This window comes from Anthonomus grandis, chromosome 17 (assembly GCF_022605725.1).
Source record: "Anthonomus grandis grandis chromosome 17, icAntGran1.3, whole genome shotgun sequence".
In the NCBI taxonomy this organism is placed as follows: Eukaryota; Metazoa; Arthropoda; class Insecta; order Coleoptera; family Curculionidae; genus Anthonomus; species Anthonomus grandis.
In genome coordinates, this window is record NC_065562.1 from 6,359,712 (window position 1) to 6,387,437 (window position 27,726).

The 27,726-nt window shown below is 35.6% G+C and overlaps 1 protein-coding gene across 3 annotated transcripts in view; it reads left to right on the forward strand.

Annotated features, from left to right (window-relative positions):
- The window catches only part of LOC126746473 (elongation of very long chain fatty acids protein AAEL008004-like), a 225,214-nt gene that overhangs the window by 169,736 nt on the left and 27,752 nt on the right, over positions 1-27,726 (forward strand). For all 3 annotated transcript variants that reach the window (XM_050454749.1, XM_050454748.1, XM_050454747.1), the window contains exons 4-5: positions 14,541-14,648; positions 22,424-22,507. In XM_050454749.1, coding sequence (XP_050310706.1) covers positions 14,541-14,648; positions 22,424-22,507 — 192 coding nt within the window. The remainder of the gene's footprint in view (positions 1-14,540; positions 14,649-22,423; positions 22,508-27,726) is intronic.

The following is a 27,726-nucleotide window of genomic DNA, read 5'->3' on the forward strand; positions in this document are numbered from 1 at the left end:
CAGTTTATCAATTTTTTTTAAATATCCGCATTAAATTGCACTCGACCATTCGAAGTTTTAAAAGGAAAATAAGACAAATTTACATAATCCGCCTGAATGATCTAATGAAGACAGAAATCCGCACTGTCACAACTGCAGCCTTTATTCCGAGTACAGAATGTATTTACGTGTCTCTTAATTACCATGTGTCCCGTTTAATGCTTCTTTTTAAAAGTTTAAAGGTCTCCGACCCCTTTCTTGTTTATACAAATTTTCCTAAATATGTCCCTATTCAACTAGCATATCTGTCCAGTGAATTAAGTGTCTAACTTCATCCAGGTTCGTATTTGCGCCTAGTAATTGTTGATACCTTTAGTGCAAGCTCTGGTTTAATAAAGTAAGTAGATCCACTTCTAGCACGTTCATCCTATTTACCATTTCTTGGTACACCACTGTATTCCATACTCTACTTCTTCTTCTTCTTTAGGTACCTATCGTTTCGGATGTTGGCAATCATTTTGGCCATTAAAACCTTTTTTTGTAACAGCTCAAAATAGTTCTACTCAGCTTTTTTTCAAACTAAGTCCGTAGTGTCCAAAACTATGATGTTCTTCATCTTCCGGGTCCTCCTATACGTTTCCTTGTATTATGGTTTGCAGTAAGGAGTATCGATGTTTATTTAAGGTAATCTAGTTTTCTTTTTTATTCTTCTTGAGACTTCTACGTTTATGATGTGAGCTGTCCATCGTATTGGACTTCTCATTCCATTATCCTATACAGCTACATCTTAAATGCTTCCAGAATTCTAGTGGTCTAGGATTCTACGCCATAGAATAAAACAGAAAAGACTTCGTTTCAAGACATATGTTGTGACTTTTGAAGATATACGAGTAACTCATTTTGTGACATACTAACTTGCTTTTCTTATACGACATTTTATTTCTTATGCACTATCTATATGTTGACTACATTCAATTCGAGTTCCCTCGACATACAGGTGATCTTCGTTTATATTTCTTTTGCTGATGGTCACTGGTTTCGTTTTTTTTACCGTTTCCTTTACGTTATATTAAGACCCTATTGTTGACCGTACTGCGCATTAATCTTTGCAGTGCTATAGTTCTGTTAGTCCAAGCTATCTGCTACCACTATGGTATCGTCGACATATTGAATATTATTCAGTCTGACTCCGTTCAAAAGGATACCTTCTTCTATTCCGTTCAGGGTTTCGTGGTTTTTTTTTCGGAATATAAGTTGAATATCATAGGTGAGAGAACACATCCCTGTCCTACCCCACGACGTGGTATTTTCATGTGTTCCGTTCGGTCTCCATCAGATCTTAAACAAGCTGTCTCATTTCAGTAGAGATTTGAATTTAATCTGATATATTTATCATCCAAGTCTACCTCTTCCTGGATTTTGATCATTTTATGATGTTGAACGCGATCAAATGCTTTTTCATAATAGATTAGACGCGTATACATCACAGTTGACGTATCTGCATTTCTGTATTAGGACTTGAACTCCAAAGAGTGCCTCTCTGGTTCCGACTGTATATATAAAACCAAATTGGTTTTCGGATATCTGCCCTTCGCATTTGTTAAATTTAATAAATTCTTCTATATATGATTTTAGAAAAATATTTAGCATATGACTCCTCAGACTGATGGTCCGATATTCCTCGCACTTCTTTGCTCCAGGTTTTTTGGGCAACGCTATAAATATTAAGGGAAAAGTCCATTATAAGAATATAGAAAATTTTTGTAGGGGAAGTATTTTCTCTAGTGTTCTTGCCATTTTGTTTTTTGAATTGTTTGTAATATATTTTAGAGTCTGATAATATTGGAATTGGCATTTTATTTGTAAAGAAAACACCTCCTCTACAAAACTTTTTTATATACAATGCTATAAATTCTGATTGCAGCCATTTTCGAGGATATTTTCAGAGTTATAAACTTTCGCCTGTTTTTCAGGTCATGTTTTTTAAGGATAATTTTTCTTTTTATGTCTATGATTTTTATAACTTATGGCTTTTAAAGGTTCCAGTTTCCTCTTTTTTTTTGTAGGTTAAAGCTGTCGTGCTTGCAGTATTTCTATTTCTGCGCATCTCTCCTCTGCAGCTCTTTTTTCTTAGGCTTCTTTAATCTTTTTTTTAATCTGTGTCTGGATCCTTTTGTAATCTTCTTCATTACTTCTATGTATTCTGCTACTTCCATGTGTTCCATTAGCTTTGAAATTTCACTGGTCATTCAAGATTTATTTTTGGGTTCCTTTTAATAATTCTTTCTTTGTTGAATGTATTATTAGAATTGTACCTATAATTGGTGAATTCGTTAATCTCGGTTTGCATGTCATTCACCTCTTTTTTTTACCTTTATGTTAACGTATTTGCTTGCTTTTTGTTTAATTAGAGGTTGTTGTAAAGCCTTCATGTCATATTGAGGAATCATTTTCTTCCTAACTTTCTCTAATTTTACTGTTAAGTATACTTCTCTTGTTAACTTATTAACAAATAGTCAATTTGGTTCCGGACAATGTTACTAGGTGTATCGGCTGGCGACTTCCATGTATATAGTCTTCTCTTTGGCAATTTATAGAATGGGTTTAATACTACTAATACGTTGTTTTCTGCAAAGTCTCAAGCCTGTCTCTTATATATTTTCTTTGTCCTAATCCAAACGGTGCTTGCCTTCAACCCTATTCCCAATTTGGCGTTAAAATCGCCCATTACGATATAAATAATACCCTAGGGGTAATACGGGTAGGGTACTGCTGGCTACACTATCTCCTGACATTCTCACAATTACTGAATATTGGCAAAAAAATAGGACATAACACTTGTAAAGATACATGGGTATAACCTTTCAAGTTACTACGGTCGCTCTTGTTCAAAAGGAGGCGGCACTGTTATATTTTATGAAGATTATCTCAGTGATCATGTTAAAGAAGAGGAAGTAAACAGTCTACAGACTGGCACAGAAAAAGACTTGAATTTTGCATTTCTAAAATTGTTATTAATAGCAATAGTTCTATAATAGTTGCTTGTGTTTACAGATCACCTAGTGGTAACAGCCAATTTTTTCTCCACAATCTTGCTAACCTACTTGATGAGATGTATAATAACAAAATTTCCTTTATTATTTCAGGAGACTTTAATTTTAACTTTAGTAATCCTGATAACCATGGCGTGATGGCCTTGCTTGGACTAATGCAGACCTTTGGTGTAATACCTTACATTAACTCCAATACTAGAATCACTGCTCATTGTGCCTCTCAGTTGGTCAACATCTTTACACATATGAATGCAAGTGTTGTCATATCTTCTAAAGTCCTTGTTTCTAATCTGTGTGATCATTATCCTCAATTTTTGTTTTAAGAGACAGGTGGAGGTTACCCAAGTCTTGCTATCCAAATTTTCCCTTCTGCTCTTAAGCGGGAAAAATTAGTACCTGTTTTTAAGAAGGGAGAAAAAACGAATATTGCCAACTATCTGCCGGTATCCGTAATACCATCCATATCGAAGGTATTTGAAAGGGTTATCTATCAAATAGTTATGAATTATTTAACTCACCATCAAATAATAGAAACACCAATACAGATTAGTTGTACGATTTCATAGTGCAATACAATATATCATGGAAAATCTTGAGAGAAGGGCCAGTGTAGCTGGACTGTACTTCGATTTGTCTAAGGCGTTTGACACGGTTGACTATTCTTTACTGCTGGTCCATTCTTTACTGCTGGTCGTCCTGGAACGGTATGGCATCAGGGGTGCAGCATCTAAATTACTCAGTTCATATCTAGATCAAAGAGAACAAATAGTTTGTGTGACACATTCCGGCTCACCAACGTTATCTCGCCCGCAAATTATAGGAAGAGGTGTGCCTTAGGGCTCAATCTTGGGACCTGTGCTCTTCCTATTATATGTCAATGGTTTGCCTGAGCTGGTCGTTTCTGATATGATTTGTCAATTCGCCGACGACACATCAGTTATAGTTGCCAGAAGGACAGTGGCAGATCTTTCACGGGGCTCAACCGCAGTGGAGCGCATGAGGACCTGGTGTCTGGACAGTAAGTGGTCTTTGAACTCTAGTAAAACGGAGTTGATTAATTTTTCGAAGGCCACTGTCTCAGAATCTCTACTTGTGTAGTCTGGTGGGCAGTCAATCCCTGTAGCCAATAGTATTAAATTCTTAGGAATACACATTGATCCCAATTTAAATTGGGAGAAACATATTAAAAACCTTTATTCCAGATTAGCTAGCTTGTGCGGATTGATTAGACGATTAAGGGATGTAGTGTCTGAGGTATCTCTTCGCCTATATTATATCGGACAGGTATGGTATCTTACAATGTGGTATTTGTTTCTGGGGATCAGCAAGAGGAGCTCTAGATATATTTAGAGTACAAAAGCGTATCATTCGTTGTTTATTGGGCCTGACCTACAGAACTTCCTGTAGTTATATTACTTACTTCAGCAAACTAAAAATATTCACCCTTCGCTCCTTATACTTTTCTTCCTTGGTGTTATTCGTGAAAAAACACAATCATTTGGTTGTTGAGAATAGGGCAATGTACGCTGAGGATGTGACTATAATTAGACGACATAGAAGCGATCTCCGCATTCCATTGCATAATTCAGCTTACTATGAAAGGGGTTCTCATTATATGGCCATCAGGGCTTATAGAATGCTACCTGCTGATATTAGAAGCATTGAATCTACAGTCCAATTAAAAAAAAGGGTTTACCACTGGTTGCAGATTAAATGTTTTTATAATTTTACTTTTAGATAAGAATTGTAACTTATGTTATATATTTAGAATATTTATTTTGAATTTTGTTATTTTGTTTATATAAGGCTATGGCCTTCATAGAGGCAGATAAGCAAAATTAATGTATCCTATGGGAGCTAGATCCTACTTTGTACGACGTTGCTTTGTCGTCTGTTGCGGTTTCCCCGTTTCTTTAGTTCCTGTAGGCAGCTGCCTACCAGCTTCGATGTAATCCTGGGATGTCCTTCGTAAACGCCTTCAGGACGGCCTTGCTGTTTGATATTATCAGGATCTGCAGATTTTATTATTTCCTCTTGCATGTGTTGTTTCACCGCCAGTGTTGCAAAGATTTCCTAATTGATGGAAGATCTTTTATATTGGTTTTTTCCAAAAATTTCAGCTATTGTGTCTTTATCAGCCTTTGATCGCTCTATGTATTCGAGTAGGTCTTCAAAAATGCTACGATTGTTGATATTTTACTCTTCTCTGCTGTCTTTATATTTTACGTAGATGTTGTCTTGTTGTAATTTGCAATTTTTGGCCACCACGCCAGAGCTTCACATGTAATGATCGGTACCACTGCCCACCCTGGTCATGCATGGACAGATATGTTATTCCTTATATGTCCATGCTATCGTTAAGCTATCATAAGGATGACTTCCGAACGCTTCATTTTGTTACCTTAAGTATTTGACTTCTCCCAACAAAGGCATTTCTCCACCTTGCCTTAGAATGTCTGCAGGTTTATCTAAAGTATCCTTATTATCCTGGGGTGTTTTCGGGTTTATTGCCTTTAGGGTGACCCTATCCAGTTAATAGAGGACCCTAAAGCCTGTTCAGAATTTATAGGTAGCTGCATTCTGGAAGTAAGTCAGCGTCTGCCCTTTCCACCTGACTTATAGCTAGGCAGATTCCATTTGTCGAATGCCGATATTTTAATCTTAATCTCAATCTCAACTTTTACTTTGTATTTTCTGCAGTGTTTTTTATCTTTACTTCATAATATAAAAAGGTAAATGAAATAAATATACGTAAGCGTAATTTTAATTTTTATTTGAAATTTAATTTAGTTAATACTAAGCATAACTTTGCGTAACATCGTAAGTTCCTAGAATGAACTTTCTACTAGGTTATTTTCGTTGGAAACAAACATCTTAGATTAGAATCCGAGTAAGATTTTAAGTACTAAATTTGAAGTTAATAAATTACTAACAGCCATTTGCACTGACTTTTTTCTTATCTGGCTATTAGCGAACAGGCCTTTCAAATTTAAGAGTCTCTTAATTTAAAAATCATTTGCATGGACACCATCGTATTTTATTTAGGAATTTTGCTGTTGTTTAGTTATTTATTTTTTATGTCATGTCATAAAATCGATAAAAAAATTTTCGTTCATTATTAATAATTAAACAATTTATGACTTTGCTCTGGTTTTTTTTTTCCTTTTTGGGGTTCGTCCATTGTGCCCGAATACACCTCAGCCTAAAGACTTATTGTGCTTACCCCGATATACATAATATATACTACTCAGCCTAGCGCCTCGCTGCCCTGTACCAGCTGGTACAGATTTTTTGCTGCTGTGTACCTAGTGCTTTTGGGTCCAGGGTGTCTCTCTCAAATATTCATTGCCTTTTGTGGCACAAGACCTTGGAATTGCAAATCACAAGTCGAAATATTTCTGATTCCTTTTTGGACAATGACAATTTAAAGTCTCCTCTATACACTCCAATTCTGTTCAGGTGTTCTTTAACGGCCATGTGTCCCGTTCTGATACCTATAAGTGTTCTCAGTTTGATCCTCCCAAATGTAAGGAGGTCTCTAGTCATTTTTTCGTCTAATTTAATGTTCAAAAACGTGTTTTCTCTCTTCAGCTGTCTCATTTCTATCCAGCGAGCTTGATGTTTTCTTTTCACTTAGTCCCTGATCTCACTGCGGAATGTGCTTCTTGGCACTCCCAGTGCAAGTTTCGGTTCGATGTACGTTGCCGTAGAGGCTTTTCTTGCTAGTTTATCGGCTTTTTCATTTTCTAGAACCCATATAAGCCTAACTGAATTACGGTCTCCTAAGGTTTTCAGTTCTAGGAGGCATTCCCAAACCAGCTTTGATGTAACCCTAGGGTTCGATAGGGCCCTTAGGGCGGTTTGGCTATCTGTTATTATTAGCATCTGCTTATTAGTGTATGCTCTCCTCATGTTTTCCTTAGCACATTCTAGTACCGCAAGTATTTCTACCTGAAAAACTGTGGCATGTCTTCTAAGCAGATGGGACGTTTTATGCTAAGGTTTTTCTATAAAAATTCTAGCTCCCGTTCCCTTGTCGGTCTTGAATCCATCTGTGTACCAAATAAGATTTCGGTCTGGTTTGCGGTTGCTGTCAGTTCATTATTTTCTGGTTGGATATTCAACTTGGAATGGTGTTGGAATCATGTGATCCGAAATCATTGATTTGATTGCCTCACAGATTTTTGATATTCTTTGGTGTTCTGTCAAGTTAGCTTCACTATCATTTCCCATTCGCTACAGTCCCAGCTTTGCTTCTCCTTGAATCACTAGGTGTAATGGTGAGAGGTTAATAAGGGCTTGGGCATAGATGTGGTGCAGATTTAATGGCTCCTGTTATGCCTAGACATGCGAGCCTCTGTATTGTGCTTAACTTAAGCCTTTTTGCTACTTGCAGGGTTTTTGGCCACCACGTTAGTGCAGCATAAGTTATATTGGGCGCTACTCTGGTATAGATCCATTTTGGGCTGTAATCTCTAGGTTTGCCCATGCATGCGTTTGGTCGCCAATAACGTTGATTCCGATCGCTTGGTTACTTTGTCGAGATGTTGGTTCCAGCGTAATTTGGAGTCCAAGCTACTTCCCAGATATTTTGTCTCTCCCAACATAGGAATTTCTTTACCATGCAAGAACAGTGGCCCAAGGTCCTCAATCTTGCTTCTTTTGGTAAATGGTATAATTGCGGATTTTGGGGACTGATCTTAAGACCTTCCGTCTCTGTCCAGTTTTTCACAATGTTCAGAGGAGTTTGCATTATTTCTCTCACCGTTGTATTATTTTTTTCTTGGGCTAATATCACTAAGTCATCTGCATATCCTAAGGTTTTAAAGCTTTTTTCCCTTAGTTTTAATAGCAGTCGTTTATCTCCATACACCACAGGATAGGCAACAGAAGACATCCCTCATTTACAAAGGCTGCCACAGTTTTATTCAGCAGTTCGCATTTTACTTTCCTGCTACTGAGCATACAGTTTATCCACCTGCATACTCTCGCATCTATTCCAAGTTGTTCTGCGGTCCGTAATAAATTCGAAAGGTGTATTGTCAAAAGCTATTTTCGACGTCCAGGAAGGCAGTTAGTAATACCTCTTTGATTTCCATAGTTACGAGCCTATGCAGCGCCGTCTCTATAGATTTGCCTGCGATGTAAACACATTGGTCTTTCAGCAGAAGATTTTCAACGAATGCTCCATCCCTAATGTGTCTGTCGAGCAGTTTTCTAGTGTCATAAGACATAAGACTTATCGGTCTAAAAGATTTGGGTTGAGAACAGTCAGTTTTCCCGGGCTTGGATATAATAGCAACCCGTACCGGCAATTCCATCTCAAAGGGATATATCCATAATCTAGAGTGGCCCTTAATATCTCAGTCAGTTTACTTATTAATTCTTCTGGTCCTTCTTGCATCATTGCTGAAATTATTCCATGTGGGCCAGCAGATTTGTAGGGCTCAAATGAGTTGACCCATTTGATCTTCTCATATGCCATAACTTTTTTGGTAGCTTCCCAATTCTCTCCATGTGATTTATGTTAACGTCGTTTTGCACTGTCCTGACTGCCAGTTATATTGTCTTTTATAACCCACCAAGTGCGGTCGGTGTTTCTTTTCCTGTGGTTGTATACTTACCATCGCCATTGCGTAGGGAGCTAATCGTGCAGTCTTGCTTCTTGGCAAGAACCTTTTGGAGTCTAACACAGTCTGGAATGCTTTTAAAATCCTTGCAGTACTTCTTCCAAGAGTCCCTTTTTGCCTGCCTTAGTCGCTTATGGTAGTTAGTTAGAGATGTCCTATATTCCACTGTATTTGGCATTGTTAAATTCTTTTCTAACAGACCTCATTCTTTCAGGGTCTTTGTTCCACTACACGGTTTTTCTAGATGGAACCCTTGTGATTTCTGGACTGTTGTTTTCGTAGCACTTAATAATTTTGCCAGTTTCTCTACGTATTCATTTAGTTTCTTTGTGTCACTTATATTTACACCAACCCGCATAAGCTTTGGTTGCCATGACTAATGAAAATAAGAGGAAAAGGCCCGTACATTTTACTATAAGGGAACTAGATTATACTGTTTTCCATTGCATTAAAACATATAATCAATATAATTGAAAACAAGCAGATGAATGTAAATGCGAATTGTAAAAAGACTGAAGCCTGGTACTTGCATAAAAGCGAAGTGTTAGAGTATCAGGTTCAGTCGTGACAAATTATTATTTCTAAAAATAGAACGTTTACATTCATCATTATCTATCTTAAAGGAGCAACACAGGCTTACATATCATCAAGATATGCCAGTTCAACATCTACTAGTTCCAAAAAACGAAGCATAGTGGACTTTATTAACAGTCATCCAAGTCATCCATGTCATGAAAATAATAAAAGTCAAGGACTTTAATGTCTTCCTCAAATTTATCCTTCATTAATAAGTCATCCATAGGATTAACATATTTCATATTTTCTGTAACAATTGAAGTACTAATTGTTAACAGACAATAAAACTATAATTCTCCATATTACATATAGTGCATCCCAAAAGTTATGTCAACATTCATTTAAAATTCAGGGGTGTGTTCGAAAAAAAAATGCTCGGAACCGTCGATTTTTATTTCAAGTTGCGCATTTTTTTACGTGAAGTTTGTATATACAGGGTTGCTCAAAAATAAATTACGACCATCAACTTTCATTTTTTCAAATGAAAGCACCTTTTTTTTATTTTATCTTTGAATTTCGCGTGGAATTCTACGTATGTTTCATGCATCATGTCCTATACCTAAAGTCAACAGTTATCGAAAAAAAGACGATTCATGCGACAAATAAAAAAATAACAAAAATTAAGCTAAATGTTCAAAATGGTTGCCATTCACGGCTTGACAATATCCAAGGTGATCAATAAAGTCTCGTTGCACATTTTCAATCATTTCCGGAGTTACGCGCACTTCTCTGCGAATTCTCTCTTTCAAGTCGTCTAGATTATTTGGACTATTAACAAATACCTTCGACTTGAGGTATCCCCACAAAAAAAGTCCATTGGTGTTAGGTCAGGCGACCTAGCAGGCCATTCGATGGGTCCTCTCCTTCCTATCCACCGATTGGGAAAGGTTTCATCCAAAAATGTACGCACAGTGGCAGCATAGTGCGGAGGAGCGCCATCTTGTTGGAAAATTAGTTCTTCGTCAGGATAGTCTGGGTCCAATGAATTTGGAAATAAAGCTAGTAATGCTGGAACTAATTCAAATTGGAGAAAATCGAGACACACTTGTCCCGTTAAAGTCTGTTCAAAGAAAAAGGGACCTATTACTCTTCCGCGCACTATTCCACACCACACATTTAGTGTTTGAGGGTACTGGGTGTTTACCTCCATCATCCAATGCGGATTTTCTGTTGCCCAATATCGAAAATTTTGTCTGTTCACACTACCATTCAAACAGAACGTGGTTTCATCGGAAAAAATAATATTTGTTACTAAATTATTATTTAGATTGCACATGTTTTGTAAGCGTTCACAACACTCATTTCGCCTATCGAAATCGTCATCAAATAACTCTTGCACAGGAATAACTTTGTAGGGGTGATATTTGTGCTTTTTAACTATTCGGTGAACTATAGATTTCGTCATGTGTAAATTTGCCCAATCTGCGTCAAGTTGTTCATTCTCATCTCGAGCAGGACGACCAGATTTCGGCAGATCTCTAACATGACCGAATTCTCTAAATTTAGCCTCTATTCTACTCATCACCTTTCGACATATAGGAGGACGATCTGGATGGATTTCATTGAATAATTAAGCAGCTTCTCTTTGAGTACGTGTTCTATCACCAAACCCAACCATGCACAGAATTTCTATTTTTTTTCGTACTTAACTTTACCATTGTGAAAACCGCAACTTTGCTCGTACACTTCACACTTGACAATATCTGTTTGGCGTACAACTGTCATACAGTTTCTATGAAAATACACGAATGAATGGAATTTTGCTCTGTATAAAAATTCTCAGAGATAAGGTGACTCGTAAGGTGAACTTCAATAATAATGTTTAATCGTCTTTTTTTCGATAACTGTTGACTTTATGTATAGGACATGATGCATGAAACATACGTAGAATTCCACGCGAAATTCAAAAATGAAATAAAAAAAGGTGCTTTCATTTGAAAAAATTAAGTTGATGGTCGTAATTTATTTTTGAGCAACCCTGTATATACAAACTTCACGCACAAAAATGCGCAACTTGAAATAAAAATCGACGGGCCCGAGCGTTTTTTTTTTTGAACACACCCCTGAATTTTAAATTTATTTAGACATAACTCTTGGGATGCACTGTATATTGATAATAAAAATAAAGCTAACCTAAAGGCTAAAACTAACCTATTTTTGATTTTAAATAGATGTTCATATACCTACCGTCACTGTGTACAAACATTGTTAGTATTTTTTTTTTCAATTTTAACTTTTTACATGAGAGGGAGGCCGTTAAAAAGGCCGCTAAGGAAGCTTTAAGTGACCAAATTTAGTAACTTAACTAAAAGTACTATACAGAGGTATAGCAGATACATAAGGTGCCTTAAGGGTCTCATAAAAAAAAATTGGTGCAAACGGCTGTAAACATACAAAATAAACTGTCATAATACTGTGTTAAATGACAGATAAAAATAAAATTGCAGACATTTTACACAAACTTCTAGGGCAGATAGAAAACGTTAAAAGAAGAACAAAAGTTCATAAAAACATGGGTCCGGAAAAGCTTCCTCAGGGAGCTAGAGCTCTTAATAACCTTTAAAAACTAGTTTTTTTTTAATAGCTCCGGAACTACTTTAGCTACCGCAACCAATTTTGGGAGGTAAATTATTGTTAGTACGTTTATTCTTTTGAACCTACTAAATAAAAAAAAATATTTACCAGGGGCTTCAGAATCAGGGAGGTATTTGGTAAATTTAGGCTCATTTCTTTAAGACTTTAATTTCTGCCCATTTGGGCATTAGATTATGATGTTCCTATGCTTTTTACATAAAAAAGGTGCTCTTAGTAAAAGTCGGTAAATATCACCGTTTTTGTGGAAATTGACTAAAACCAAACTAAGATACAGCACCTGAATTAATTATTTTATTAATAATAATAATGCTAATTCATTGCCTTTCTCAGTTTTTTTTAAATTTGTCACTGTCAGTATTTTTTACATGATATTCATTCCCTTTTTATTACGGTTAAGTAATGGAAGATTACACTTTTGCTGAATACGCCGATATGCTTTTAATTTATGGGGAAGTTCGATGTAATGGTAGAGCTGCTTCTTGACTATATGAAGAGCGGTTTCCCGAAAGGCGAATCCCAGGTCACACACTTTTTGAAAGGGTCAATCAACGGCTCAGGAAGACTGGCTTCGTTAAAATAAAACGCCAAGATAATGGCGCGCAAAGGAACATCCGAATCCCGGATTTTGAGGAAGAGGTGATTCAGCAATTTGAAGATAACCCATCAGTAAGTACTCGAGCAGTAGCTGATGCGATGCATGTAAATCATGTTAGGGTATGGAACGTTGTTAATAAACAGCTTCTTCGGCCCTACCACCTGCAAAAGGTGCAATCATTAGGACCCAATGATTTTATGCCCCGCGTGAATTTTTGCCAGTGGTTTCTTGACCGGTGTACAGAAGAACCTCCATTTCCAAAATATGTCCTTTTTACTGGCGAGGCCTTATTTACAAAAGAAGGCATTTTTAATTCTAAGAATAATCATGTGTGGAGTGAGGACAACCCTTATGGTATTCATTTTAGGAGCTATCAACATAAGTTTTCGGTCAATATGTGGGCCGGCATTGTTGGAGAACGCTTAATTGGTCCAATTATGTTGCCTCCTCGTTTAACGGGAAATATTTATTTAAATTTTTTAAGAAATGTACTGCCAGAACTATTAGATGATCTGCCCCTAAATATACGACAGAACTTATCGCTACAACACGATGGAGCGCCAGCTCATTTTTCACTTATTGTCCGCGAGTTTAAAAATGAAAATTTTGGAAGGCGCTGGATTGGCCACGGAGGCCCTGTCACCTGGCCAGCGCACTCACCAGATTAGATTTTTTTCTTTGGGGGCATATGAAAAGTCTCGTATATGAAACTCCAGTCAAGTCAGAAAAAGACCTGGTGGCCAGAATTTCCGCAGCTGCTGAAGTAATCCAAACCACGTCTGATATTTTTAACCACGTCAACCTGGTGGTATGGTGCGTAGATACAATAAATGTATCGATCGTGGCGGCCGGCATTTTGAGCAATTAATATTTGAAGTTTATTTTTGTAATACCAATCTTTAATAAAATTTGTTTACGTTTCTAAAATTGTTAATTTGTTTGTTTTTTATTACACTTAAAATCATTTAAACATTTTATGCCTCAAGGTAATTAAAGTGATAGTTAATTAATTTGAGTACCAATTTAATAAAGTGGCTACCTTAACTTTTTTTAAACATTTATTTTTTATTTACGCCAGATCTTTTTTTAATTGTTTATTAATAATAATAGGTAATTCATTTTTGTATCTCATAACTTGCTTTTCGTCAATTTTCACAAAAACGGTGATATTTACCATTTACCGACTTTTACTAAGAGCACCTTTTTTATGTAAAAAGCATAGGAACATCATAATCTAATGCCGAAACGGGCAGACATTAAAGTCTTAAAGAAATGGGCCTAAATTTATTAAATACCCCCCTGATTCTGAAGCCCCTGGTAATTTTTTTTTTATTTAGTAGGTTTAAAAGAATAAACGTACTAACAATAATTTACCTCCCAAAATTGGTTGCGGTAGCTAAAGTAGTTCCGGAGCTATTAAAAAAAAAAACTAGTTTTTAAAGGTTATTTTCAAAGAGCTTTAGCTCCCTGAGGAAGCTTTTCCGGACCCATGTTTATATGAACTTTTGTTTTTCTTTTGACGTTTTCTATCTGCCCTAGAAGTTTGTAACATGATCAACGGAACACCCTGTATATAATTTTTATTAGATTTAATATAAAACATATACTTTAATCATCACTTAAGACCTTGAGTAATACATCGAAAACATTGTAGAAAAAGCATAAAATTTTAAACGAGTGACACTGATTATCCATTATCCATTTCTCATCCATAATTTTGCGTAGAGCATTAAATCGTTTCCATTCATTAAACCTTATTGTTAACTGCTACAATTAATTAAGTTGTTTATAGTTTTAATTTAAATATAAAAAAAGAATAAAATGTTTTATTCATTAGTGGTCAAATAACAACAGCTTATTTATCATTAATGGTATATTTTTTAAAAGTTTGTTGGACTTTGTTAAATTGCTTAAACAATTTAAATATTGTTTTTACATTTTTTTTGGAAAAAAACATTGGAAAATTTTAAAAGACATAATTTATAAAGAGATATCTGCTATATATTTAAGCATCGCATATAATTTTATTGCGGTCCTTTATGCCTTGGCCTTGTTTTTAATTTTATTAGATATAACATTCTTTTTTATATTAATAATAATTTTTTTTTTCAGTTCCTAGGGCCGAAACTAATGGAGAACAGAAAACCATTTCAGTTAAAGAATACATTAATTTTTTACAATTTATTCCAAGTCATATTTAGTGCCTGGTTATTTTACTCGGTACGTATTAAAAATATTTATCTGTATAATTTTTATGTTTTATAATAATTTTTTAATAAAAACTATATTTCATATTTAATATATTGAATTATTAATGAGATCAAATACTTTTAACAAACAAATAGATCAAAGCCTTAAACTAACCAAACCGGATTAAATCAACATACTAATAGGAGATTTTAATGTAAAAGTGGGTAGGAGCTGTGAGGAGACGTAAGTGACAGAAATGAAACAGGAGGAAGATTAATCCAGTATTGTGAGGAAAATAATTTGGTTATTAAAAATACTTGGTATAAATAACCACACCGCCGCCTCTAAACTTAGAAATCTACTTGGAAATCACCTCAAGATAAATATTAACGCATTGTACGCAAATAAATAGATAAATATGATTAATCATAGGTTCAAGAACTTAGTTAGGGCTGAAATCTTGCTACGTCTGTCTAAACCTAAAAGGTAATATAAGAAGAAAAGATTCCACAAAAAACTGCTCAAAAATATGGAGATTTTAAAATCTCAAATGGAAAGTTTCCCCCAAATGACAAACACACAACAAAAAACGAATAGATAACCCGAGAAATAGAGTTAATGGAAGAACGAAGACTATGCAAAATTCGGAATTACAATCTCAACAAGTACGGAGACCTACAAAGAAGCTGAACATCTCAGTCGACTTAATGATACTTTCAACCTATACAAAAAAGTCAAAGAAATAGCTGAGATATATAAAAAAGAAATAGCACAGATTATAAGAGATAAAAATAATTAAATGGTAGTGGATACAGACAGAATATCCGAAATCTGGAAGAAATAGGCAATTAAGCTTTTCATTGACAACCGACCAAACAACCCAACGGTTCTTGCGAATAACACAAGAAGAATAACACAACCTCAGATACTGGTTATATGTTTTCTGACATGTTCCAATCTATTAATGAACAGAACATAATAGACTGAGATCCCAGGCCTCCCAGACGTTACTTATTTTCTCCCGCTCGAAATTTTCAGAATATGTAGGTACATTATATCGTCGCCTTACTGTGAAAAGTGCATAAGTCCAAAATGAGTAATTTTACAGAAGAAGCAAAAAACTGTATTTTCGGGGTAATATTTTAAAAAAGATGCAATTTTTTTAATCAAATTTATGTATTTATTTTAAAAATAGTTAACATTTTGATTTTTAATGTTTTTTTGGAAACTACCATGTAGTAAGGGACTTATGCATTTTAAGAAAAACACTAATTATAGAACAGAAACATTTATTAAACAAAAACAAATTAAAATCTTTTTATTAAATAAAAGGTTATTCATCATCGTAGAAAGGATGATCATCTGCCTCCATTGTTTTCTTCAAAAACATTCCTTTTTTATTTTTAAGGAATCTTTATAAAGCGGTGGTAACGAATTAAAGGGTACAGAGACTCTACTTTTACTTTGCCTGATAGGTAATTCCTTAAAATTGTGCTTGTGTCTAATTTTGTAATCAATTTTTCCATTTACATAATATCTTAATGCCCGTATATCATTCACAGTGGGATCACCTGCTTTAAATCCTGGTCGAATGGAGTTCACTAACTTAATTTCGTCAAAATTCTTGAAATGTGCATGACTTAAATAATTAACTTTATAGGGCTTCGGCAATTTTCTCGCATATTTACAGACAGCAACAATATCAGCGGGCACATTGATATTTCGTCCTTTTAAATAACGTTCTATGGAGGAATGCATCGAGTCACATTCCATTTGGGTGTGACCCTTTTCTAAATATTTTTGTTCAATACACACCTGGTTTGTTACAGAAAAATTAGGAAGAGCATTTGATAATGTGACATTCCTATTATGTGCTGCACATCCATCGCTAATTAAAATGATCTTTTGGTTAGGGGTAAGGTTTGGAATAATATCAGTCATGAGAAATTGGGAAATAATAGAGGAAAAACAATTTGCGGTTAGTTCTCCTTCACCCTCATGCCATACAAAGCAATGCCCTTCTTTGGTATGGAGATCAAAAATCGTAAAATTATGGACTACTAATTTTGTTTGATAATACAAAGCCGAAGCGTTCGACTTCGGGCAAAGGAGAACCGATTGTAGATCCATTGTGAATACTTTGTCGTCAGAAAGTTTATCAGATTCTTTTTTACTTCTTGCTTCATTTTTCTTTTCAATGTGCTCGATGTAAATTTGCTCTTCTATATTTTTTATTTTATATCCCACGCATACATCACATTCATCTTTTTTTGCAGCATATAGTGCCAAGTTAAGTTCGTCAAAAACTTCGTGAAAAGTCTTTATACTTAGAGCATTTATTTTGTTTTTGGCACACCAATCTTCTTTATAAATGTGGTACGCTTCGGCTTTTGATCTAATATGTGGTTCAAGATACAGTCTCGATGTTGTTTTGCGGCAGTAATGAGATTCAAGCTTAGGCAGTGTATGAAAAAAAGATTTTAGGTTTTCCTTTTCTTTGATGAATATTCAGTTTTTCTTTCTTGAAGTATTATTATCATTATTTTCGCTCGAGCTGGCATCACTTTTATTAGGACTTTTGGTGTCACTTTCAATCCATGCAGATATTGTTCTTACTGAAACTCCCAAAGTGTTGCAAAACAAAGTTTTGCATACGCGAACTTGTTCATTTTTTTGTATGTAGAAAGTATTGATTCGAAATAGATCTTTGGCTTTTGTCGTCTTCTTTTCTGTTTCTTGTTCGAGCTGTCGGCAGCGCTAATACCCTAGATGACACATAAATTCTTTTCTCTTGCCATTTTAAAAACTTCTGAAACATCTTGTCTCGTTCTTGGTCACTTATTTTAAAGCACTGAATTTTTGTATTTACTTTAACACATTTACACCTTTCCTTTAGAGTTTTCTTTCCTCTGTTTATTTTAAACTCATTTTTCCTATTGTTTATTTTAAACTCATTATCTTTCCTGCCTGTGTAGTCTAAACCATGTTCTCGTCTTTTTTTATTCCATTATACTTCCACTGTTCAGGATTGCTAAATTTTCTTTTTTTTTCGTTTTCGGTTTAAGTCCTGGTTATCAATATCTTCACGTGAAGAAATTTTTGTTCTTCCTCCTTCAGTAGTAGACTCTGATCACTCGCTTCACCATCGGTCGCTTCATTTTCTTCTTCTTGTTCCATTTCAAAACTGGAATCATCATCTATTTGATGGATTTTTGACTGGATCTTCAACTATTTTAACATCTTTGTGCTCTAACACATTTAGCTCGTTCAAGGTTTTCGTAATATTTGGGTTATGTTCTTTTCTTTGGTATGATTCTAATACATTTTTACTTTCAAGTTCTTTTTCATCGGTTTTACTTACATTCTCCCCTACTTCCAAGTCAATTGTTGTATTAAGGTTCCAATGATTATCTTCATCTTCATTAATATTATTTATTAACAAAATTAGTTGATATCACCACAGAGCTATCAAATAATATATTTTCATCAATTAGAATTTCTTCTGCCAGTCGGAATTCCTCCAACAAATCATATGTATTGCTAGCTTGAATATCATCGGAATTTTAAGGTTTTTTTTTTATGGTAAACACAAGCACAAGAGGAAAGTCCTATGTCACTCTTGGAGTGGTGCTTGCGCGAAGATATTTGTGGGAATTTAACTTGAATCGCTGTAGGTTGTATGCGTCGGGAAATATGTGAGGTGGAAGCCCGTTCCACAAAGAAGATGTTCTCCAGATGAATAAGTCCCGATACAGCGACGTCCTTGGGGTAGGCAGGTGGACTCGATGTTGATGAGCCACAACTGCTAGACGCGTCCTTCTTGCCGGAACAGCCCTGGGTGGAATGAGGCCTGCCAGCTCAAAGGAGCACTTACCATGATAATAACGGTAGAATAAACAGAGATCGGCCACCTTTCTCCTGTGCTCCAGACTATCCAGACTCTTTGTCAGTTCTGGTTTGTCGATAAGACGAATAGCTCTCTTCTGTATAGAATCCAGCAGGTTTAAACTATGCTTGGGTGCAGAGCTCCAGACATGCGAGCAATACTCGAGGGAAGGGCGTATTTGAGCCTTATAAAGGGTCAGCAGCTGTTCTGGTGTATACAGTTTTTTCGTTTTGAAAAGCACTCCGAGTTTTTTGGAAGCCGCCCTGGCGACCTCGGCAACGTGGTCATGCCAGTAGACACTGTTGGTGACCTCGACTCCTAGAAGATGTAAAGATGATTTCATTGGCAATGTTTTCCCTGCCATAACCAGCTCCGGGCCACCAAGGTTATTCTTCATCGTAAATACTGCAGCCTGTGTTTTTTTAGCGTTAAAATTAACTAAATTGTTATCGCCCCACTCCAAGATTGCTCTAGTATCGTTGTTGGTTGAAGCTACTTGTTGCTGCCTAAGATTCTGAGAACTTGCGGCTGTCGTTGGTTTGGCTGACTTAAATGTGGAAATAAGTATGCTATCGTCCGCAAAGCTGTAGATTGGATTGACAGTGGTTCCTAGCCATTCCTATACCAAGAAAAGGGTGGGGGATAGAATGCATCCTTGAGGGACTCCAGCGTTAATGTTAAATTTGTCGGAGAGGTATCCATCGACGGCTACTTGGATTGTTCGTTGTTCAAGAAAACTTTTGATCCAATTCAATAATGAGTTTTGTATGCCGATTGAGGAGAGCTTGGTTAGTAGTCCCTCATGCCACACTCTGTCAAATGCCTTGGAAATGTCAAGAGCGACTGAGCGGGACTCGCCGTGCTTCTCCATGGCCTCCGTCCACAAGTGTGTGACGTAGGCCAGAAGATCGCCATTGGATCTAAGCTTTCGGAAGCCGTATTGATGATTGCTGATTAGTCCAGATGATTCCAGATATCTTAACAGTTGTTGGTTGACTGCTTTCTCCATAATCTTCGATATTACTGGAACTAGTGCAATCGGGCGGTAATTGGAGGGCATCGTCTTCTTACCTTTTTTGGGTACAGCTTGCACTCGACGGTTCGTAGAAACAAAAAGTGGCAAGGATACGTTTCATGATACTGTCGGGATCATATATCAAAATTTTGATTTAGATTTTCCCGACGAATCAGAAGAATTTAATGTATCTCTGTCAATGGTGAAGAAGACTTGAACCCAAAGAAAAGGATACGTAGAACTTTTGAGGCTATATTTTTAGAAGATTTATATCCAAAAAAACCGATGTTGATGGATATTCTGCAATCGTCAGTCTACAAAGCTTAACATGTACAACCTCTTAATCTACCATTATACAATTCAATTGATACGATTTGGATATTTAGTCATGCTGTACAGTTACCAAATATCTTAAATATCTCTAACAATGCTGACAGCGAATATTAGATGTCAATAAAATACGAATAAAAAATATTTTTATACTTATCTACTTATTTTGTACTTAATCTTAAAAAAAAACAATAAAATATAATGTAAATAAATTTATTACTATTAAAAAAACTTTATTTGAATTATTAATTAAAAAACTTATCGTTTCAGCATTTAAGCCTAGTAAAATTCAATATATATCTGTATAACTTTATATTAAATCCTTTGGTGCGCACTGAGTTTGTTGACGAGTATTAAAAATTTGAAATTAATATTTAAGTAGATTTTAAAAACTTTTTTTTATTATTATTGACAAGAATTTAAACCTTTCGATCATTTCTTTGCCAAGAATGAGACAATCAGACACAAAATCAGGACAAAAATTAGATGTTTTATTTTTTTAATTTTATTGAATAATAAAGTCTTTTAAATTTATTATACTGCAATTAATTAAATTTTTATGGAAATAATGCTAAATTATTGTTTTGATATTCATCAAAACCATTAACCACTTTAATTTCATGAAGCCATCTCATACAGCCAATAACTATCTCGCTCGCACTCAAGCGCATGGATAATGCTGTCGCGCTTACACACACAGCATAACGTTAATGGTGTCTGAGAGGATGATGAATGCGGTTGGTCTGGCTGCATACAAAAGTTATTAAAATAGTCCCCTGAATGTCATATATAAAAATTAAAAGTGAGATGCAAATATTTTTAGTGCAACTTTAATGCGTCTGGCGGAAGTTACCGTCGACAGGAAGTGTCTTGCAATATTGGATAATGATTTTATATACTATTTTGTAAAACATATCCAAAAACCAGCAGGAAGAATTTAATTAAGGCAAGTTATATTTTTACGTACCTTTCTTACCTATTACCTGTAAAAGGGCCTCGTCCCAAGCTAACGGGTCTGCATGTGTCCTTAGACATATTACTGTACATTTTCTGAAAATTTCAAGCAGGAGAAAATAAGTAACGTCTGAAGGGCCTGGGATCTTGGACTATAAAGATAATTCCCTAACTCTTTGACAGCATAGGACGTTGACACACGGAACATATTCCAGATGACAGGCTTTGATGTACTTGTACTACCAAAACAATATTTTTTGTCCTCTTCAACGTATTAAAGTGAAGAGGACAAACAATATCAAATATGCAGATGATACTGTAATAATTGCGGATAATGCAAGCGATCTTCAGGAATGATTGAATCATGTAAATGAAACAAGCACAAGATTAGGCCTAAAAATGTATATAAAAAAAACGAAGTTTATAATTTATAATTAACCATACTTATATAGCACAAATCAGAATTAAGGTAAATGAGAAGAACATTAAGCTGAAGTATGTTGAAAATGTTGAACCAAAATTGGTACCCAGAACGAGAGATTAGATGTAGAATAGAACAATTCAGAGCAACTTTCCTTAAACTCAAAAAAAATTTACAAAATACAAATTTCAAACTAAGATGCAGAAAATTAAGATATAAAATGTTACGTTTGGTCACTTCTTTTGTACGATGTAGATGCCTGGACATTAAAAGCATTTGAGATGTGGTGTCTGAGAAGAATGCTAAGAAGATCATAGGTAGACCATATAAGAAATGAAGAAGTTCTTCGTAGAGCACAAATAGAAGATGGTGAGCTTTTCTAACTTAATAAAATGTAGAAAAATATTACACTTTTTTTCTACATTTTATTAAGTTAGTCAGGAGAGGAGAACGCAATGAATTCTAGCGCCTTATCCTTCAAAGTAAGATCGACGGAAGCAAGAGGGGAATACGAAGTAGAAAGCTTTTTGTGGTTGCGGAGCAGTAAACAATGAACGGGGATAAGTAGTCCTTAAGATCTCCAAAATGCTGCAGTTGACAGAAGCATATGACGGACACCCACGCAAGAATTTGCAAGGTACTCGAAAAAGAAGAATGATAAATAATGAGATTGACGTTTTGGCAGAATCAAGAAGGAACCATAGTTACTTTTTAGCTTCTATCATTCTATCGTTTAAGCTCCATAAGTGCTCCAACTCGATAGCTTTAAACTCAAGTTTAAAGCATATTGAAAATTTAGTAAATATTCACTATCGGCATAAAAGAGTGAATAGGAACATCATATTATTGTGTAATGCTTCCTCAAGTGTTTTCATAATTGATTTAACGAATTAATTTGAAATCAGAAAAATAAACCTTTTTCTTCTTTTTTGCTTATATTATGTTTGCAATGTCTAAAGAAACATGCTAAAATTTAAAAATTTTGAAGAGCTCTTGAGCAAACTAAGCGTTTCTTTATAAAGTAATAAATTGAATATTATAAGATTTATTTACTCAAAAACAAGGGCAAAAAGAAGAGAAACTCAATAGAATTTGCTCAATAGATAACGCTACATATTATAATTCACATTCCAAATGTTACCTGTATGATTTATGCATTTATTATGTATGATTTTGATAACCAATTTAATTATTTTTAGATTGGTATGGGTGGTTGGTTCACAGGAGAATACAGTTTAAGATGTCAGCCTGTAGATTATTCAAATAAGCCGAGCACGATACGAGTAAGTAATTGGATTGGTGGTATAATTTGCAATTCTACAGGGAGTCCGCTAACTGATGGTATATTGAAAAATCACTCTTCTTATTTAAAAAAGTATTACGATTTAACCATACTTATATCCAAAAGTTCTTATTAACTGAGGTACAGAATGTTAAAATTAAAAAAATATTTCCTATAACAAAATATATCATCCACCTTCTCCAACCGACCAAAAAAATATTTTTGAAAAACAAATAAAGTTAAAGTCTTATTTTAATTTGTATGGCTTACGTGTTTCGCTCACTTTAGAGCATCATCAGGTCTAAAAATAGGGCTGTGATTTAATAACGTATAAATTCATTAAAAAGTTTTTTTTAAATCCCCGAATATTTTGACATGAAATGTAAATATATCTGGTGTCGCAAAAAAGTGTGATCAATTTTTTTTTCTTTTTAATGGAACTTGCTGTATCTTCAAGTATTTACGAAATAATTACTTTTAAACTACATTCCACATTCTTAACATTTCATTCACGCATACTGGCCAGTACTTGCACTATAACTCAAATCATCCGGCGTCAACAAAGGTGAGAATCATCAAGTCACTATATGAAAGGGCGGCCACAATTCGCAACAACAGTGACGACCTTAAGATAGAGATAGAAAATATCATCAAGCACCTTTAACAAAATGAGTACCCACTATAGTTGATCAGAACAACAATGAAGAGAGCAGCGGTAACAAAAAAGAGAGAACCACAAGAGCCAGAGGAATCCTTTTAGGATTTTTAACGTTCTTGTACATCGGGGAACTTTAGAGAAAAGCAGGAGAATCACTAGGTAGTTCAACGTGAAAGCTGCTTTTACGTCGAAAACAACCATACGAGGTTTAGTGTTGAAAACTAAACCAGAAAGCCTGGTGGACACCAAGAACTGTATATATTAAATACCATGTGAATGCAGGGGATTCATATATTGGCGAGACAAGACGACCCTTGGAAGTTTGTCTGAAGAAGAAAAAAAGACCACCAAAAGTGAATTGGAACAGGAGAAGAGTCCATATCAGGAATTGCAGAACACGATTGGTTTAACGGTCACAGCGTACATCGTGCAAAATCAAGGAATTTTCAAGCAGCCCAATGTCGAAATTCCCAAGACCTGGAGACCTCTACTCAAGTCTCGGGACTCATGACTGCATGATATAATGCATTTCACACATGGCCAAAAGTTCCACATAAATACGCACATCATTAGTATATCAGCCCGTAGAATAGTAGTTGTTATTAGTTTACACTTCATAATGGTTAGAGATACACACCAACTGAAACGTCGTGTTAAATTTAAAAAATAAGGGCATTGCAAGTTTGAAGATTTAGTTATTAGTATGGTACCAATATCTACCACCTTAAAAAAAAGTTTTTAAACAAAATAACACCCGCATTTATTTACAATAAATGAATAAATTCTAACTATTTTATTTTAAAATCAATGAATAAATTAATAAGGTAAAGAGATCTGGTCTTGATAATAAGTGTTTAAATTAGTTTCCAATTAATACAATGTATTTAAGCGTACTTTTACTGAAAGACCTATTAAAAAAATAGCTGTTTGTTTTGTAGCATATACGCAACATCTAAGATTATCTGCCATAATTCTTCCCTCGCATGGACTACTTTTTCATAAACCAGCGTCTTCTTCTTTATTTACATTCCTACTGCGATAGTTAGAGTAAGGCTGTTTAAGTCTAAGCAACTTTAGCTATTCCGACCACGCCATGCTGTATGTACAGGAGTAAAGGGTGTAGACTTCTTTTTTTTTCTCAATTTTGGATAACTGTAGTCTGCTTCTTCCACCATGCCTCCGGTATTATCAGGTCTCGTTACCGCTGTGAGTAGGATCAGCTAACCATAGGCTAGGGTTTGGAAGGGGTCTGGGAATAGGTTTGGAGGAAAGAAGAGGACAAAGAATAACTTGTTGACTAAGTGAGGAGTGACGCGGAAGTTCCACAAGTATGTCTTCATATATCCTCACACACAAAAATGCCATTTCAAATCCGGACTTCGCGCCGGCCAAGACTCCTTCACCTGTCCAACGATAATTTATAGACTTTAATGGAGTATACTGATCTCTTCTTTTTCTCAGTCCGTGTTTATCCGCTCCTGGATATGAGGCTCTTCCAAATCTTTCCACGCTCTTCTATACCTAGCAGTCCGAATCCAATTCCTTCCTGTGACATTTTGGATACCGTCTCGCCATCGTTTCTACCGATGCTCCGTCAAATTAATAACCTATCTTTTGTCATCCTGCCTTGCTATATGACCAGCCCATCTCCATTTAAGTTGTGCGACAAACCTTACTTCATGTCTCACTTTAGCTCCTCTACGAATGTCCGCATTCTTAACTTTATTCTTTAAATTGATTTCTATAATAGCCCTCTCCATAGCTCGTTAAGTAGTTTGCAGTCTATTGGCAAATTTGCATGTAATTGCCATTGTCTTAAGTCAAAATATACTTTATTTGCTAAGTTTACAAACTTGTGCTAAAAGCGTCCTAATCCTAGAATTTATAATACTAGTATTTATTTGGTTATACAGGATAAAAACAGAATGCAGAATCGATTTTGATTGTACATAGAAGCATATTTTATATAATCAAAGAAAAAAACCAAAAAAGAAGAAAAGAAAAGGCAAGAACCAACATAAAACGAGAATAATAAAAAAAAATCTGATCAACAGATATATAATTAATTTTAAATATTAAAATGAGTCGTTAAAATACTCTTCACTGCTGTAGTAAGCTTTTGGTAAGATTAATTTCTTTAGTTCTCTCCTAAACTTTTTAAGGCCTGTAACACTCCTAATCGAAAAAGGAACATGATTAAATATTTTACGACTCATAAATATAAGAGAGTTTCTCGTGAGGAGGTGGGGATTGGAAGAGATAAGTTATTTACTTGACGAGTATTGTGACTGGTGCAGGATGGTGAACTTAGGGACTTATGTATGAGTGTTGCAGTTTCCAATATAAAGAGTGAGAAAACTGTTAAAATTATTTCAGCTACAAAAAGAGGTTTACGAAGGAAGTTTAGCAGCGAAGCCCAAAACGTGGTTGTCAAACCTTAAACTCTCATTAATGAAGAGGCCGAGAAATCGGCAATAATCCTCACCATGTAGTGGCTCTGCTCATCAAACAAAAAAAAAATTAAAGCCCAGAACAAAAGTCTTATCTACATTGAATACAAGCTGATTGCAGATGCACCACTCTTTAATTTTGTGAAGGTCCTCTACTATGAGTGATCTGACTACTTTTTGATCTTTGTTACGCCACAGAATTGTAGTATCATCGGCAAACTGAACCACTAGTCCATGCCGTGATAGAGAGCTTAAGTCATTAACGTATAATAAAAATAAAATAGGACCTAACACTGACCCTTGAGGTACACCACATTTAAGGTGTACTATCCCTGACGAAAATCCAGATGCAGCCACCCTCTGGGTGCGACCAGACAGGTATGACTTCAACCACCCCAAAGCCACTCTCCTAAATTCGTAAAAATTAAGCTTTGACAGCAGTATTCCAAGATCCACACAATCGAAGGCCTTGGACAGATCACAGAATACCGCTGCTGCAGCCTCCTTGGAGTTCATAGATAGATACACACTTTCCAAGAATCTGAAAATAGCATCCTGCGTGCCCTTAGATGACTGAAATCCATACTGATTAGGGGACAGCACATTGTATTTGGTCAAAAAAGAGCCAATTGTCTTTTTTGCAAGCCGGTCAAGAACCTTGGAGAGGGTAGACAAAATTGATATGGGACGGAAGTTAGAGGGTCGGTCCAAGCTACAACCTTTATGAAGAGGGAGAATAATAGCTTCCTTTTAACAGGATGGGAACTCGCCCTGAAGCAATGACTAATTGGTTGGCCAAACCAAAGCACCTAAAGCGCTCGCAGGCAGAAGTGACAGCAGACGTGAAGAGATACCATCGGAACCCGAAAACCTATGATTCTTCAAGCACTGAATTGTTTCAAGGACCTCGGTGGCATCTACAGGGTGGAAAATGATTGGTTGATAGCATTCCGATTAAGATACTGCAATGGATCGCCGTCACTGGGAACTGCTTCCAGTAACTTCTCAGCAATATTAGAAAAATAGTCATTGAAATCATCGGGCTCCAAGTCCGATTGAATCAATCGCCGACGAGAAGACTTTCCTTCTGTCTGTTATCGGAAGAGTCTAAACGCTCATTGTAATACAGTTCCTTTCTGACTTTTGTCAGACGCCTATACATTTTCCGATAATCCTGAAAATAAGACCTGATAAATTGATTGTCAATAGATTTGCGAAGTCTTGCTAAGTATCGCAAATTTTGGGCAGATGTTTTTAGTCCCGCGGTGATCCATGGTTTTCGTCTCTTGGATTTAGGTCTAATCAAGGGAAAGCAGATATTTATTTTATCACGTAATGTATATTAAAACGAAGAAAATGGTTGTGGAGCAGCCTGAATGGATTGAGAAAATAAACTCAAATTGTTCCCACTAAATACTCTCCCAATGCGGCGGCCAGATTTGTTTTTAAAGTCACTCCCTGGTGACTACACCCCCTCGTGATCCAATATACCCACTGAGTGCACTGAACAGGTAACACCGTCCAAATTACTGCAGAAATAATCAATAGTGGTCGATGAAGAGGACGAAATACGAGTGGGTGCATTAACATATGCATGTTAGGTGAGTGTAAATGATTTGAAGATTCCATCAAGAGAAATTCTTTGCGGTAAGGAAACCTTTGAATAATTAATAATTAAATCTCCGGCCAAGATAACACGCGAGTGAATAAGGAGCTGGGACAGAAGACAATCTAACCTGTCAAGAAACACACTGATATCCCCAGAGGGCGAGCGGTATATACAAATAACGTACATATTAAACAATTTACAAAAACACACCGAACCTTCAAAAACCCGTTCAACTGAGGCATCACCAAACTTATCAACAGTACAGAAAAAGTCTTGAAAATGTCTCCTAACTAGAACAGCAGTCCCCGCCAGTCCATATGTGAGTATTGGCATCACACACAGTAGTCTCCTTTCTCACTTTCCTTTTTAAATTTATAGGCAATTCACAAGATTTAAAGAAAGATTCTAGTTTGCGAAAAGCTGTCCAGGGGAGGCCTATTCTTCTTGTGATTTCAGAAAACTTATTTTCTTTCTCAATATGACTTTTATCGCTTAAGTAAATA